General features: G+C 45.6%; 1 protein-coding gene across 10 annotated transcripts in view; it reads right to left on the bottom strand.

The window, feature by feature from the left end:
- Nucleotides 1-14,999, bottom strand: part of TOGARAM2 (TOG array regulator of axonemal microtubules 2) — a 124,329-nt gene that overhangs the window by 25,345 nt on the left and 83,985 nt on the right. For all 10 annotated transcript variants that reach the window (XM_053306558.1, XM_053306586.1, XM_053306532.1 and 7 more), the window contains 4 exons: nt 14,693-14,857; nt 9,898-10,039; nt 5,327-5,432; nt 786-1,021 (listed from right to left, as the gene is read on the bottom strand). In XM_053306558.1, the coding sequence (XP_053162533.1) occupies nt 786-1,021; nt 5,327-5,432; nt 9,898-10,039; nt 14,693-14,857 (649 nt within the window). The remainder of the gene's footprint in view (nt 1-785; nt 1,022-5,326; nt 5,433-9,897; nt 10,040-14,692; nt 14,858-14,999) is intronic.

Genomic DNA, 14,999 nt, shown 5'->3' with positions numbered 1-14,999 from the left:
CCACCTGCATGCTTGCATGCAGAAGATTCCAAGTTCCCTCCCTGGCACCACCAAGATAGGGCTGAGAGAGATTCCTGCCTGCAACCTTGGAGAAGCCGCTGCCAGTCTGTGTAGACAATACTGAGCTAGATGGACCAATGGTCTAACTTGATAGAAGGCAGCTTTCTATGTTCCTATGAGAGTAGGAACTACTCTAGTTTGTCTAGGCCAGGAGATCCTAGCCTCTTCTCCCCGACCCTAAAAGTTTCTCTTAAATCAGGGTTGACAAGCAGAAAGACCCAGAAGCCTGATTAGTCTCTAGAAGGATTCCCAGTGTGGCAGTCAGCAGTACTACCACATTTTTTAAAAAAAGAAAAAGAACAAGATTCATAGCTAAGATGAATGCCTTTTGTAGGACTCGCTGCCCCAATCCACTCTAAATTAGCAGTGCAAATATTAAGGAGCATATTAAGGAAGAAACAGACTGGGACAAAAAAAACCACTGCCCAGTGACAGATTAATTATCAAAGGGCAGCATTGCATTATGTCTGCCTGGCTTTCATGTTACATCCTGCAGTCTTCAGCTGACTGCACTGCTTCAGAAAGGTTGTCACCCATCCACATGTGTGTCAGCAAAGAGCTGACAGTCCTAGGACCCTGCAGCCCCCACAGCATCCCAGTAACCGGTCAATACGGAGGCTGTTTTTCTGCCTCTCCCTTCCTTGCACCATGTCCTGAAAATCCTATTGGCTTCCTGCCCATGCCCAGATATCACTGAGGCCTCAAGGGAAAGGATAGTTATGTACTTCACTCCGTTGGCCATGAGGGCTGCTAGTGCTCGTGAAGGAGTCACACTCCGTGCCATGACTCCTAAGGATTCGTCAGCTGCTTTCTGGATGAATTCACTAGAATCAACAGTCTTCTGGAGAAGGACCCGAGAAATCTCCTCAGTTTCTTGATCCATGTGCTTCTTCAAGGTCCTGAAGAGTTCAGCAAGGGTCTCAATAGCAAACCGAGAAACCTTTGACCGGAGGTTGCTAACCTGGCAAAAGAAACATTATGAACGAAATGATCAAAAGTCATGCAATCCTATTTGCCTTTGCAATTTCTAATTGCAAAGATGGGTCAATTAACTAGAACAGTACAGTCACTGGAATGGACCAATTAAGCAGACACACACATCCCTAGATCAATCTGTGTAAGGTAAAGTGTGCCGTCAAGTCGATTTTGACTCCTGGCGCCCACGGAGCCCTGTGGTTTTCTTATCATTTTAACCATTTTACATCAGTGCCTCTCCCTATTTGCTCCAGAGTTTTCAGAAAAAGTCACTTAAAACCAGCATTTAAAAAACCCAGAAATACATTGAGATAAACTAGCATTTGGAAGACAAAGCCCAATTTGTGTGAGGTGTGCTTCCAAGGATCTCAAATGGACTTCAGAGTAAGTTTGGCTGGTGTGTGAACATACACACTCTGTTCCAGAGGAGATTCAGGGTAGCAGTCCTGTCTGTAAAGCCTCCTGGTGAGGAAACAGCCGGGTGTGTGGGTGGGTGCGGGGGTAGATCGGGGGGGGGGGGGAATGTCTTGTGGGGAAAGGCTTAAACATCCCTCCCTGGCTCTGATCAAATCTGCAAATCCACCCACCCTACCTTTCTCACTAGAAAACCAAAACCAAAAAGAGTCAAGAGACTGCTTCCATTTCTCCCATTTCTCTCCTATACAGCTGCTCTGTTTTGTTTTTATGGCTATTGCTTTTGGGTGTTTTAATGTTTTTATGGTCTTAATTGATTGTAATATCTTAATGTGATTTTATGGATATTTTTGAAGATATTAAAGATTGCCCAGTACTTCACACAATGGGACTTGCAGAACAAACCCACTCTCCCAATGACTGGAATAATGTCAGGAAGACTAAAGCTCACAGTAAATCCTGACCCTGGTACTTGAGAGATGTCAGGCAGTCTCTGTACCATTACCCAGTTCTGGCTGAAGCAGGAAGGTCAGGCCAACAAAGAATACTATAAGCCAAGTTAGGCATGTTGTACTCCCTAAGAAAAACTCCTCAGTCAGGATTGCTCATCGATTTGAATAGCAGGGGGCTCTGCTGTTGCGTTCCATGTGAGAGACTGTGTTGCCCTCCCCCTACATCAACTTTGTCTTCACACACACACACACACACACACACCTTGAGAAGAGATGAGTTTGGCAACTGGACACTGCCAGTATTAGGATGCAGCTAAATCTAATTTCCTATATTACTTGAAGACTGCAGACTGAAAAAAATGCAGTCCTTCACTGTGAAAAAGAAAACTGGGCAAGCATTAAAACTGAAGATGGAGCCGCATCTCTGATCAAGGACTATGAGATGGGGAGTGGGGGGTGGAAATCAATCCCTCTGTGTCTTCCTACAGATCACAGAGATTCTGAAAAGTGTTCTCTATCCTCACTTTTTCCAAAAGCATACTTGTGTTTGCAAGATGGGAGAATATGAATCCCACAGAACTAAATTCCACACAGCAACAATTAACATTTGAAGATGCTGCAATCCCATAACCTGGGAATCAATTATACATCCACAATAATTTCAGAGAGAGGTTGGAGACCACAAATTACACAAATGGCCAACTATTATTTGCTACAGAGGACAGAAGTCTTAATAGACTTGCCAACTTTGCTATGTTAATGGCCCAGTCAGCTGCTCAAACAATGAACAAGCGTAGAGATGGCCCCTGTGGCTTCGTTTGGCTCCTGCTTTTTATTAGAAGGGTTTAAAATGAGAGCAATAAAATCTCTCCATTAAGTGGTCAAATAAATAGCAAAGCTGCTAAGAGCAGCCATGGGTGAATAAGCTTTCTGGAATCCAAAGGCTAGATGGCTCACACAGTCCAACACAGGCTCTCTAGGAGAGCCAGATCGTATTTGGGCTTGGAGAAATGTAGCACAAGATAAGTGTAGAAGTGACTATAGTTAAGTATTATTCCCTCTCTCTTGGTGGAAAACATTCCAGGCACTGAGATGCGATAGATAAAAGCACAGAGAAGGATTACTTCTTATGAGACACATTGAACTTGGATTTTGATATTCAAGTTCAAAAAATAGAGACATCAGGCCAGCTTTGAAAGTAACAGGCACGGATAAATTGTGGTTCCCATCACCACCAAATATGCCCAAGGAAAGTCCTTTCCTAGTCACTGTCATATGTGATATATACCCAGATGTGCCCTTCATAACTGATAACACAGTTCTTTAACACATAACACAGATATTTTGTATAGCAGTATTAAATGAGTCCAAAACCTCTTGTTTATCACAGGCAGATAGATTATAAGGCTATACTGATGAGTGAGCAAAACCAGGCTAAGGGACCCAAGCCGGTTTTGCTCACTCATGAGAACCACCGGGATCGCAGGCGAGCCCGGTGGCTGCATGGTGGCAAGCCCATCTAAATACCCTCCCCTTAAATGAGGTTCATTCATTCATTCATTCATTCATTCATTTGATTTCTATACCGCCCTTCCAAAAATGGCTCAGGGCGGTTTACACAGAGAAATAACAAATTAATAAGATGGCTCCCTGTCCCCGAAGGGGTCACATTCTAAAACGAAACATAAGATAGACAACAGCAACAGTCACTGGAGGTACTGTGCTGGGGGAGGATAGGGTCAGTTACTCTCCCCCTGCTAAATAAAGAGAATCACCATGTTAAAAGGTGCCTCTTTGCCAAGTTAGCAGGGGTAAAGCAAGTTAGCAGGGGTAAAGGTTAGCAAGTTAGCAGGAGCGACCGCTCCATTAACCTCATTTCTTCAATTGTGTGTCAGCCACGGCTGCTCGCAACCACGACAGGCACAGTGGGGGAGAGGGAAGGGGGGATCCCAGGATAATTAGGCTATTCACACGCACATGCAAAACTGGGCTAAGGAAGCCTAGCCCAGTTTTGCACATCCGTGTAAACTTCCAGGATCGTGCCTGATCCCAGTGGTGAGTGCTCTCCTAACTCTGTTTTGGCAATCATGTGTCAGCCATGGCTGGCACACTCAGGGGGGATCCCAATATTGCACCACGCACCATGTCCCAGCACCTCGAACCCCGGAGCACCAAGGAGGAACATACACAGGAACATAGGAAGCTGCCATATACTGAGTCAGACCATAGGTCCATCTCGCTCAGTATTGTCTACACAGACTGGCAGCGGCTTCTCCAAGGTTGCAGGCAGGAATCTCTCTCAGCCCTATCTTGGAGAAGCCAGGGAGGAAACTCTGAAACTTTCTACTCTTCCCAGAGTGGCTTCATCCCCTGAGGGGAATATCTTACAGCGCTCACACCTCTAGTCTCCCTAGGCAGCACTGCTCATCTGCGAGGAGAGTATGGTTAACTTGCTCTCCTTGCAGACCACCCTGGAGCCCTTCTCTCTGATTGTGAGAAGAGCTTCAAGATGTTTCATAATTTGTAAATTATCGTATCTCAGCTATTTTTCAACGGATCCGCACTAAATATGGTGGGGTGGTGTCTCTTGTCATCTAATTGATGTCTGCATGTGGTCAGGTACATTTGACAGAGGATTTTGATTTTATGACCAGTAGAATTTTTAGGGCTTATAATAGCATGTTGAAACAACTCCTCATCTTAACTATACTGGCATTACCATGCCAGTATAATCAAGAAGCCTTTGGATTCTGTGCAGGTTTATAAAAACAGAAAGTAGAAGCTGACATTGTACTGGGCAACCAGCGAACCTCAGTCTTCATATTTAAAAACTAGTAGCTAAGCCTCTGAGAAAAGCTTGAATGGGCCACTCAGTGGGGCAAGGCCTCCAGAGGCCAGGAAGTAGGGCTTGAACTTGCTGAACAGCTTCATCTTCATCTTCGATGGATACTATTCCTTGGAAGAAGGTGCAATTGTTCTTGCCCAGAGAACAAGTTGCTATGAAGCGGCTAACAAATAAAGTTGTTTATTATTTTCCCTGACTTACTGAGCCTCTATCTCTCTTTATTCCATTCTCTCTCTCTTCCCCCCCTCCACTACCATATGCCTTGCTAGAATAAAGTGATTTTTCCCCCCTGGAAGAAAAGGACAACTCTTCTGAAAAGCATAATTTTTAGAAGCACTTTCTATAAAATTAAGATGTAATTTTTTTTCCTGCATAGAATGTGAACTTTTCTGGGCAGATTCTAGATTGTTTATTAATTACATATTTTTCAGTACAGATAAGTAGCATATTGGGCAGATACAAGTACAGATAGTTATAAAAGCTGCTTAGAGACAGTTTGGCTAAATAGAAACAGATTGGAAAGCATCAGGTAACACACAGAGAAGGTAGATTGGACATATGTCAAATACACATTTCCCACCTCTTTCGTGGCTGCCAAGGAAACATCATGAAGTCTACACAGGAGAACTTCAGAATGGCAGGTAGCCAAGCATTTAATGCTGAAGAGTCCTTTCTCCTTCAGCTGCCTGAGAAGCAATTATCAGAAAGATGGAGGGAGAGAAGAGAAGAAAAAGTATTAGTCTCGCCTAGCATTTTTCAGAAACAGGATTTCTCACAGCAGCCAAAGAGTCTGAAAATGAGATGTGTCATATAAGTCACACATTGGGAATACAGAAAAGCAAAGATGCTGCATTTCACAGAAGCTGCTAGACACCATGGTTTTAAAATGACTGTGGGGAGAAAGACCTTTCTCCACCAACCTATGTGCCAGAAAGCATCTCCTGCGAATTAAACGGAATAAAAAGTGTGTTTGATTTGCTCGTTCCACATGAGAGCCTCCATCGTTGGGGAAGGGCTAAGACCAGCATGGCAGACCTGCTCCTGGGTGACCCCAGGACACAATGCTTTGCATCTGCTAGTTCCAATTTTGCTAAAATTCCTCCTGACTTCCTTGCTGAGTTAACAGCCCCATCTATTGGTAAGTAACGAAAATTAGCACAAGTGACAGATTTCAGTTCTGTGTCACACTGCTACAACAAACACCCCCAAAAGAGCAGCTTGTGGCACCGTAATGATTAAAAGAGTTATTGTAGCACAGGCTTTTATACACATATGCATAAAAATTGTAAATGGTGGTAGCAAAAGACCATGGAAGACAAGTGGTGCAGTTCCTTTGGACCACTATTTACCCTTTTTTCTTGACACCATGCATATATCTGCCATCTGAGGATAACCATGCATCTGGTTAATTTATTAGCACAATAAATATGTAGGTCTTTAAGGTGCCACAAGGATATGCTTGTTTTGGAAAAATGCACATGGTTGATAAGGAGTTCTTGGCTTTGTTTCTTTGGGAGTGTTCATTCACAAGGCATAAATCAGTTTTTCCTAAAAACAGACCGGAACCCAAATGTAAAACAACTCAAACATGTATGTTTGATTCCTCCTCTCCTTTGAATCTTGTAACATTCACATATGGTGCAAATAGCATTAGAGAAGAACAAAGATATGTCTTGCATGAAAATCACCTTTGACAAACTAGGGGGAAAGTGGAAAGAAAAAGAGAGCCAAAGGTTTAAGCCAGGGAAAGACATATTTGCCCACTCAGGCCTTTTTAATATTTATGTTTAAATTTTGGTTTTCAAAGAGTTTTTAAATTGCTTTGTATTGTATTCCATGCATGCACGCACCCAACCCACTTTTGTATTCCATGCACCCACCCACCCACCCCGCTTATAATTTAATGTGTTGTGTGTTTTTATTTCATGTTTCACTGTTGTGCTGTGAGCCACCCAGAGAACAATTTGTTATGGGGCAGCTAACAAATGAAGTTGTTATTTATTTATTTATTTATTTATTTATTTATTTAAGTTGCAGACTAAAAAGGGCACAGTTCAAAGAAAGTTAGTTGCACTCCAGTCCCATTGGCTGACATACTGAGGAAAATTTCTCAAAGTACTTCCATTGAAACTATGGAAAGTTCCAGGCTGCACCTAAGTTGTCCTTTTAAGTTCAGTGCAACTACTCTGAGTAATCTCCCTCAGTATGTTAGCCACTGCAATCAACAGGACAAGTCAGTCCCATTGACAACGGATACCTGCTGAAGTGGGCCAGTGGACCTCCTCCTTGCACTGGGCTCTGCATGAGCTTCAACTGCCATGAAATTATACAGATGTGAATTTGGTCAGAAAGCAGCCTCTGTCTTTTGAAATCCCTGCAGGATTTCCTCCTTCTATTGACATTAATTTTGAGATGCAGAGTTGTTGTTGAGAGATACATAAATATTTTTAATATAATAACGTTAATAATAAGCAGTCTCTTTTGAAATGGGGCTTGATTCATTTTAAGGAATGTCTCCAAGCAAGCCCCAAAGATGAGGCAACATCTTCCACAACATTTTTTGTAAGGGGGAAACAAATTCTTTTGGAACAGAAATGTTGAGGGTCTGTTTAGACCTCTGTACTCTATATTGACATAAATGGAAGCTTTTATTCCTTTAAAAACAGTATAAGTTGTGGGAGGTGATTAGAATCAAGCCAATGTCAGGGGGTAAGGATATACCAACCCTACCTTCTGCCATGGCCTCAATCCACAGAGCCCCCAATCCAGCTGCTGTTTACCAAGGAACATTACATCCATACCCTTCAACATTCCACCAATGAAATCAGAGGGCATGGCCAATGAAATCCACCAGTGAAATCAGAAAGTATACCTGGGAGGTGTAGTGTACAGTTCTGATGCCGAGCATATCACAAATGGAAAGCAGATAATAAAATGCATGCAGAGCATATTATTTCAGATGATCTAAACAGATGAGCCATACCCTTCAACATTTCACAGATGAAAATAAGTATACACTTGTAACCAAGGATTCTCATACTAATACTCATACCAATAATTCCGCCTAAGCCCCCACCCATTATTAACACAATGCTGAAGTCTGGATTCTACCTACTGTATGCATCATGAAATACTGCACACCCATTTACCTGCAAATAAACAGGTGCACAACACTCAGGCACTACTAAAGTGTGCACCCATTTGCATACAGGTGCACTTTAGGGATGTACACGAATTGTGGTTCGAACTGCGTTTTGAGCACTTTTGTGGAAACTGGGCAGAGAACTTTAAGAAAAAGGAGAGCAGGTCCTTACCTGCTTCCCGCTGCCTCATGCAGCTTCCTGCTGGGGCGATGCACATCCCAATAACCCCTCGCGTGGCGCCAGCAGACTCATGGCTTCCACGAATGCATGGGTGCCATCTGTGGGCGAAGCAACACCATGCTGACCATGCAAATGGCTACCGCGCATGTGCGTTCTGGTGCCATGCAAGGAGTTATTGGGATGTGTGCCACCCCAGCAGGAAGCTGCATGGGGCGGGAGAAAGCAGGTAAGGACGTGCTCTGCTTTTTCTTAAAGTTCCTGGTCCAATTTACCTAAAAGTGCCCAAACCATGGTTCATGCACTTACAGACATGTTGCATCCACCCACATGGAGATTTAATTTCCAGAGACTCTGAAGAGAGAACTGAATCTTGACGAATGACAAGGCATTCCCAAAAGGCAAATATAGGGACAAAATAGGGGCAGTGATTTCCAGGGAGAGTTTCCAGAAAACAGGGTAAATAGGGACAGCTGAAGCATGTGAGAGCTAGTGAGGCATTTAATGTCACATGCCATTTGGCCCCAAGGGTGTGCTTTTTGTAAAGATCTGGGGAGCAGGAAATATCAGCTTCATGGAACTATAGGATTGTCTGTTTTACAGGGTTCAACAGAGATGTGAGGACCTCTGTAAAGGAAGGGAATGGCCGGGAGTGAGCTGGTTCCAGAGGGCTCCTTGAATGCTGTGCTGCCATAAAACTTCCCACTTCTGAACTAAGCTCCCTGCTTTTCAAAACTGGCTTTGCAGGCCCACTGTTATTTCAAGATCCTCTTTGGGGAGGGAAAGAATGCAAAGAAAAAGAAGTTGGGTGTGTTTTGTCTGGAATGTAGAGTTTTTGAATCCCCCCTGTGGCCTTGCCAGACAGGGACACTCACCAGTCTTTATGACATGAGTCAGAGGAGGCAAGCAACAGGGGAGAAGGTAGGTAAGTCAGTAAGTAATTCTTTACTTCACTCTTTGACCAGCAAAAAGATTGACATATGCAAAACATATAGAGGCACTCCACACGAGCAATGTGGAGGGCCTTACCAGGCTCTGCGGGGAGAGCGGGCTTAGCCCTCTCTCCCTGCCGCAGATGAGCAGTCGCTCATTGCTGGGTGGCTGGATCGGCCACCCGCATGACTACCGGCTCCGTGACGAAGCCAGTAAGGGCTGCAGGGATCGGGGGCCACTCGGCCCCTGGAAGTCCCAGGATGCTCCGTGCGAGTGTGCGGGGCATCCTGGGGAGACCCCGAGACTGGGAGGCTTGTTTTAGCCTCCCGGCGGGGATCTCCTCACAAGTTGCTGTGGTGTGGAACCGTGCCGTGGCGACTCACGATCAGGAAAATGGGATTAGCGGAGTGCTTGCTCCACTAAACCAGTTTAAGGGGAGGGCTTCTTTGGTGGGCCAGCCGCCAGAGAACCACCAGGCTTGCCTGTGAGCCCGGTGGTTCTCACTATGGGGGAAAACCAGACTGGGCTCCTTTAGCCCGGTTTCCCCCCATTGTGAGAATAACCTCATCGACTCCGAGAATGTATAAATCAAACCAAGAGGTCATTCACACAATCAAAAATTGTTGTAACTGGGTTTGGGAGCTGTGTGTGCTCCCAGTTTTCGGTTGCGTGGAAGCAAGGTAGGAGGAAAACCTGAGTAGCTTTTCCTCCTACCTTGCTTCCACACAATAATTTTTATCCAGGTTTTCCTCCTACTTTGCTTCCACACAACCAAAAATTGGGAGCACACACCGCTCCCAAACCTGGGTAAAACACAGTTTTTGATTGTGTGAATGACCTCCGATTTAGATTACTATAATGGGAGAAGGTATCATTCTTTCTTTCTTTGTTTCCTTACCAATCATTACTATTGAGCCATTTCAGAGCATCCATCAGCCCTTGCTCTGGATGAGACAAAGGTCTTACTTCTAAGGCATCTCTGTTCACAAGGTCCTCCTCCCATACTGAAGAATCCAGGAGGTTTGCTGGCAAGGAGTTGGCTATAAATTGAAAAACACCAAATATAAATACTTATAAATATAAGTCTTCAAGTAAGGTTGCTTTTTAGTTTTAATTCTCCTCTCTCAGTTCCTTTAGCTGCTGATGGTTTGAATTGGACTTCAATAATGGATACAATTACAGGACGAGTTTCTGAAATTCATGACCAGTATTCAGAACATTCTGTCAGTGATAGACCAAAGTATTGTGGTACTTGAGGCGAAGCATCAAATGCTGCCTGGCTCCAAAATGGACCCTTGCAGGCTTTGAAAGTGTCCTGGGGTGGTGGGGAGGAGAGAAGGTTGCTAGCAGCCTCTTCTTCTCTCCTTGCAGGCTTTGCAAGCACTGTGCAGAGAAGCACTCCTGCAAAAGTTGCAGGGGTCACAGCAGTCCTAAGGAGCTGTTCCCAGGGTGACAAAGTAGGGAATCTTGCCATTCTGCAGGTGCCCCAATCATCTGCTGCTTGAGGCACTGCTTCACTTTGCCTCATGAAGGGCACTCTGTTAACCCAAGACTGTTCCCTGCACTCTGTTAACCCAAGACTGGCATTAGTATAAGAAGGGAGGGCATGATGGGCTTATGCCCTGATTCTTAGTTTATTTACCCAGAAGTAAAGGCCACTTTCCCCGTGACCACCAAAGTGGTATTTTGAGAAAGTGGGTGGGAATGAATCCTCCCCTACATTTAAAAACAAACAAACACCCTCCCTTCAGTAGAAGAAGGCTAGGGAGAGGGTTGTGATAGAACCTTTCTCTCTGATGTGCTAGTGTTCTACTTTCAGAGAGTTTTTACATGGAGGAATATTTTTTAAAATGGCATCCCCTATACTACCACATTTTGCTGCTTGTCTTCTAGACCAGGCTCAGTCATAGTATTCTGAAAGCAATGCAGCATAGACCAGCCACACTGGAATGTGCTTCCAGATGCCCATCCCTTTTATTGCGGGTCCAGTTTTGGAGGGTGGCACACATCTTCTATGGCCACTCACCTCATTTCCCAACCTTTAAACTGTGAGAGAATAGACCCCCTCACAGCTCAAAGGACAAGTTGCCACCTGGCAAGCATTCCTAACCAAGGTGGTGGCGGGGGCAACAACACCTCCGGAGCTCAGGTTGTGGCTGATGCCTGGCAGGGACTCCTCTGGCCTTCTGGCTTTTGTCATTCAAAATGCAACAGCAGCACCAACTCTTAAGATACCTCCAGCATATTCTACTCCCAAGACACCACTAGGAGGAGGATAGCTTTCCTATAACATCCACCCTCATGCAACCAAGCAGTTGTGCATATATTTGATTAAACTCCAGGCTTGTTAACATGACCACCAGTAAGCCAGGAGAAGCACTTAGCCTGGGTGTGCTCTCAATTTTCAGTCATGTGCTTGCAAACATTAAGGTAGGAGAATGAATATGTGCGGACACGTGAAGCGCACGCGCGATGTGTGCGCACGCTACAGGCTTATTGAAGCCTTTTGCAGCGTAGCCAGTAGCAGCAGCAGCAAAACGTAAGAAGCCGCCCCAATTATTAACAGAACTACGGGCGCCAGAGGGGGAAAGTGGTGGGAGGGGTAAGTAAACCCTCCCCCTGCTCTTAAAGGAACCCCCCACCCCAGTGCCGGACCACGGTTACGTGCACACCCCTACTCCTTGTGGGGGAAAGTACCTTAACGTTTGCAAGCCCACGACTAAAAATTGAGAGGACACCCAGCTCTCCTATCCAGTCTGGGCACTTCTCCTACCCTGCCAGATCATGTGAACAAGCTTTCTATGTCCTGCCTTTCAGCACACCTGACAAATCTGCAGAGTTGTTATACTGCTACAAATCTGCAGTATTATCTATATATTTAATTCTCTTACCGCTGACCACGTAGAGAACTGCGTGGGGATGCATCTGGATGTCTGGTGGAACTCTCGCGAGGTCCTGCAAGAGTTCCAACCATTGCCTTGGGAAGGAACAGCAATGAGGGGGGCAGGCGGGAGAAAGGAGGAAACCAGACTACAGAGAGGGTGGCGAGACAACGGACACCCACCGTCAAGGAGCAGGAGGAAAAGCGGCGGTGGAGGGACAACAGGGAGGGGGCAGCTGGGACAAAATAAGGACACAGGACCCCTGTGAGGTAAACGAACCCAAGGGGAGCCCTCAAGGAGCAGGAGGAATTTCAGCAGTTGGGCAAGCAGTTGTGAGGGGGCAGCTGGGGCCGGTACTGATGACTGAGGGACTGCAAAATGGCAAGCGGCTCAGCCGCAAAGTTCACCACTTTCTGCCTTCAAACAGGCCCGTTTGCTCTGTGCAGGTTGCTCAGGGCAGAAGGGGCGGGGTGGGGGGAGAGGAGACTGGGGCAGAAGGGGGCAGGGGAGGTGGGGGGCGTGTACTGCTGCACAGATGCTCTGTGTGGGTTCAGCTAGTTATTATTACTTCACAGCTGGGCTCATGGTTGCCTAACAATTATGCTGCATTATACCATATCTTTTTAACTAGGCACAATTTTCTTGCTATCAATCAGCAGGAACAAGTGAAGTGCAGGCCTAGCAATACTAGCAAATCACCCCAACAGTCTGCTTTGACTGCAAAATCCAACCATTTCATGGGACAAGGTGATACAGTTGCAGGCCAAAGCAAAAAAAGAACACTTTCTACAGACACAAAAGGAAGCTGAGTCATATGCTATTTGCAGGGACCTTGAAAGGGCAGGAGAGGCAATAGGGAATACGGTAGATGTTCACCATTTCAGTAGGGAAAGGGTAGGGGTTTACTTCCTGACTGCTGAGTGGCCAACCTAATCATTAGGAAGAGGACTGAAAATAAAACTGCTAATATTTTCATGCACTTAAACAAACCTATGGTGCAGCCACATTCAAAGAACTGTGTACAGTTCCTGTCACCACATCCCAAAAAAGACATTATAGAACTGCAAAAAGTGCAGAAGGCATCCAAGATGATCAGGGGCCTAGAGCAACTTCCTTATGAGACAAGGCTACAACATCTGGGGCTTTTTAGTTTAGAAAAAAGGAAACTGAGAGGAGACCCCTCAGTTATATAGAGGTCTATACAATTATGCACGTTATGTTATGGATAAAAACACAACATGATCAGGGCAATGTCATGGTGCAGGCAACAGAGAGGAGAGAGAGAGAGATTTCTCTCCCCCTCTCATAACACCAGGACCAGGGTGATTCTGCTTCTAAAAGTGATTGCCAGGAGATTTAGGACTGACAAAAGGAAGCCCTTTTTCACACAATGCAAAATTAATTGATGGAATTCTCTGCCACAGGATGTGTGATGGCCATCAGGTTGGGTAGCTTTACAAGGGGTGTGTAGACAAATGTATGGAAGATAGATCGATCAATGGCTACTAATCTTGATGAATATAGGGTACCTCCAGGCTCAGAGACAGGATGTCTCTGAATATCAGTTGCAGGGCAGCAACAGCAGGAAAGTGGGCATACCTTCACCTCTTGCCTGTGGGCTTCACAGAGGCATACATGGGAACACAGGAAGTTGCCTTCTACCCATTGGTCCATCTAGCTTGGTTTGGTCCCAGGGCTGTCCTTAGAGAACCCTGGCAGGGTGGGGGGCCCGGGACGATCGCCCTGCTTGCCATGCCCTAAGGACAGCCCTGTTTGGTCTACACAGACTGACAACTGCTTCTCCAAGGTTACAGGCAGAAGTCTCTCTCTGCCCTGTCTGGAGATGCTGGCAAGGGTGGGGGGAACACTTGGAACTTCCTGCGTGCAAGCATGTAGGTGCTCTTCCCAGAGCAGCCCCATCCCCTAAGGGGAATATCTTATAGTGCTCACATGTAGTCTCATTCAAATGCAAGCTAGGGCAGACCCTGCTTAGCAAAGGGGACAAGTCATGCTTGCTACCTCAAGACCAGCTCTCCTCCCATAAATGGCACCTGGTGGACCACTGTGTGAAACGGGCTGCTGGACTACATGGATCTTGGGCCTGATTCAGCAAAGCTCTTCTTCTATCTTTTATAAGAAGGGGCGGGGGGGGGCAAGGCATCTCCTAGTGAACCTCAGCCTGTCAGGAAGAAACCATTTTTTCATTCTAAAATCAAATAATTGGATAAATAAATTTTTAAAAATGGAGAGTTAGGGTTCTCTAAGTGCATAAAGTGGGAGCAGGTGGAGGGGATTATGTACTCTGACATGTACTCTGACACTACCCAAGTGGCATCGTTGCACCTAGAAAACAGAGCAGGGAAGCCTGGACAAAGACATTGCCCTGATCGTTGTGTTGTGTTTTTATCCATAACATAAAATATTAACATAACACACTTTGTTTATATAGCCGCCCCATAACAATTGTTCTCATATCCAATATATATGTCCAATAGGACAAACATAAGAACAATGGCTTTCATCCAGACAAAGAGTTGCGCATGATGAATGCCTCCCTGCACACACAGAGGGCAAGGGCAATTTTCAGCAATGTCCCTTCCCTCTGCTGCTGCCTGTGCCTTCCAAACATGTGTCCTTGAGGATCCAGCAAGCCTCAGGGACATATTCTTGGGAGGCACAGGTGGCTGAGAGGGAAGAAGAGATTGCCAAAAATCCCCCTTCCTCTCCATGAGCACATGGTTGCATTCCCTACTTGCAACTTTTAGTTTAATGCAGGCCAGTAATTCTAACAGCATTAAGACTGTGTCTCACCTGAAGCATGCCTCAGGAAGCTACTCTCATGGTTGATGACAGGAATGCTAGGCAGAGAGGGCCTATTCACCCGTTTTTTTAAGGCCATCCCAACAGGCGTTCTGCAAGAGTTGTTCAGGCTGAGTGCACCAGGGGTGGCCCCAATGCTGTTCAGTGGATCAGAACCTGTAAAGTAATTAAGAGAGGTCAGCAAAAACTAAAGAAACAGAGCTGAAAGAACAGGCTGGGAGGCAAGGGTTAGTTCTTTGGTAGACTGGTGGGGGGTGGGCGGGCGCGGTTTAGTATCCATTACAGTACTAGAGCTGTG

The sequence above is a fragment of the Hemicordylus capensis genome, chromosome 1 (assembly GCF_027244095.1).
Source record: "Hemicordylus capensis ecotype Gifberg chromosome 1, rHemCap1.1.pri, whole genome shotgun sequence".
In the NCBI taxonomy this organism is placed as follows: domain Eukaryota; kingdom Metazoa; phylum Chordata; class Lepidosauria; order Squamata; family Cordylidae; genus Hemicordylus; species Hemicordylus capensis.
This window is presented reverse-complemented; position numbering and strand designations above follow the sequence as displayed.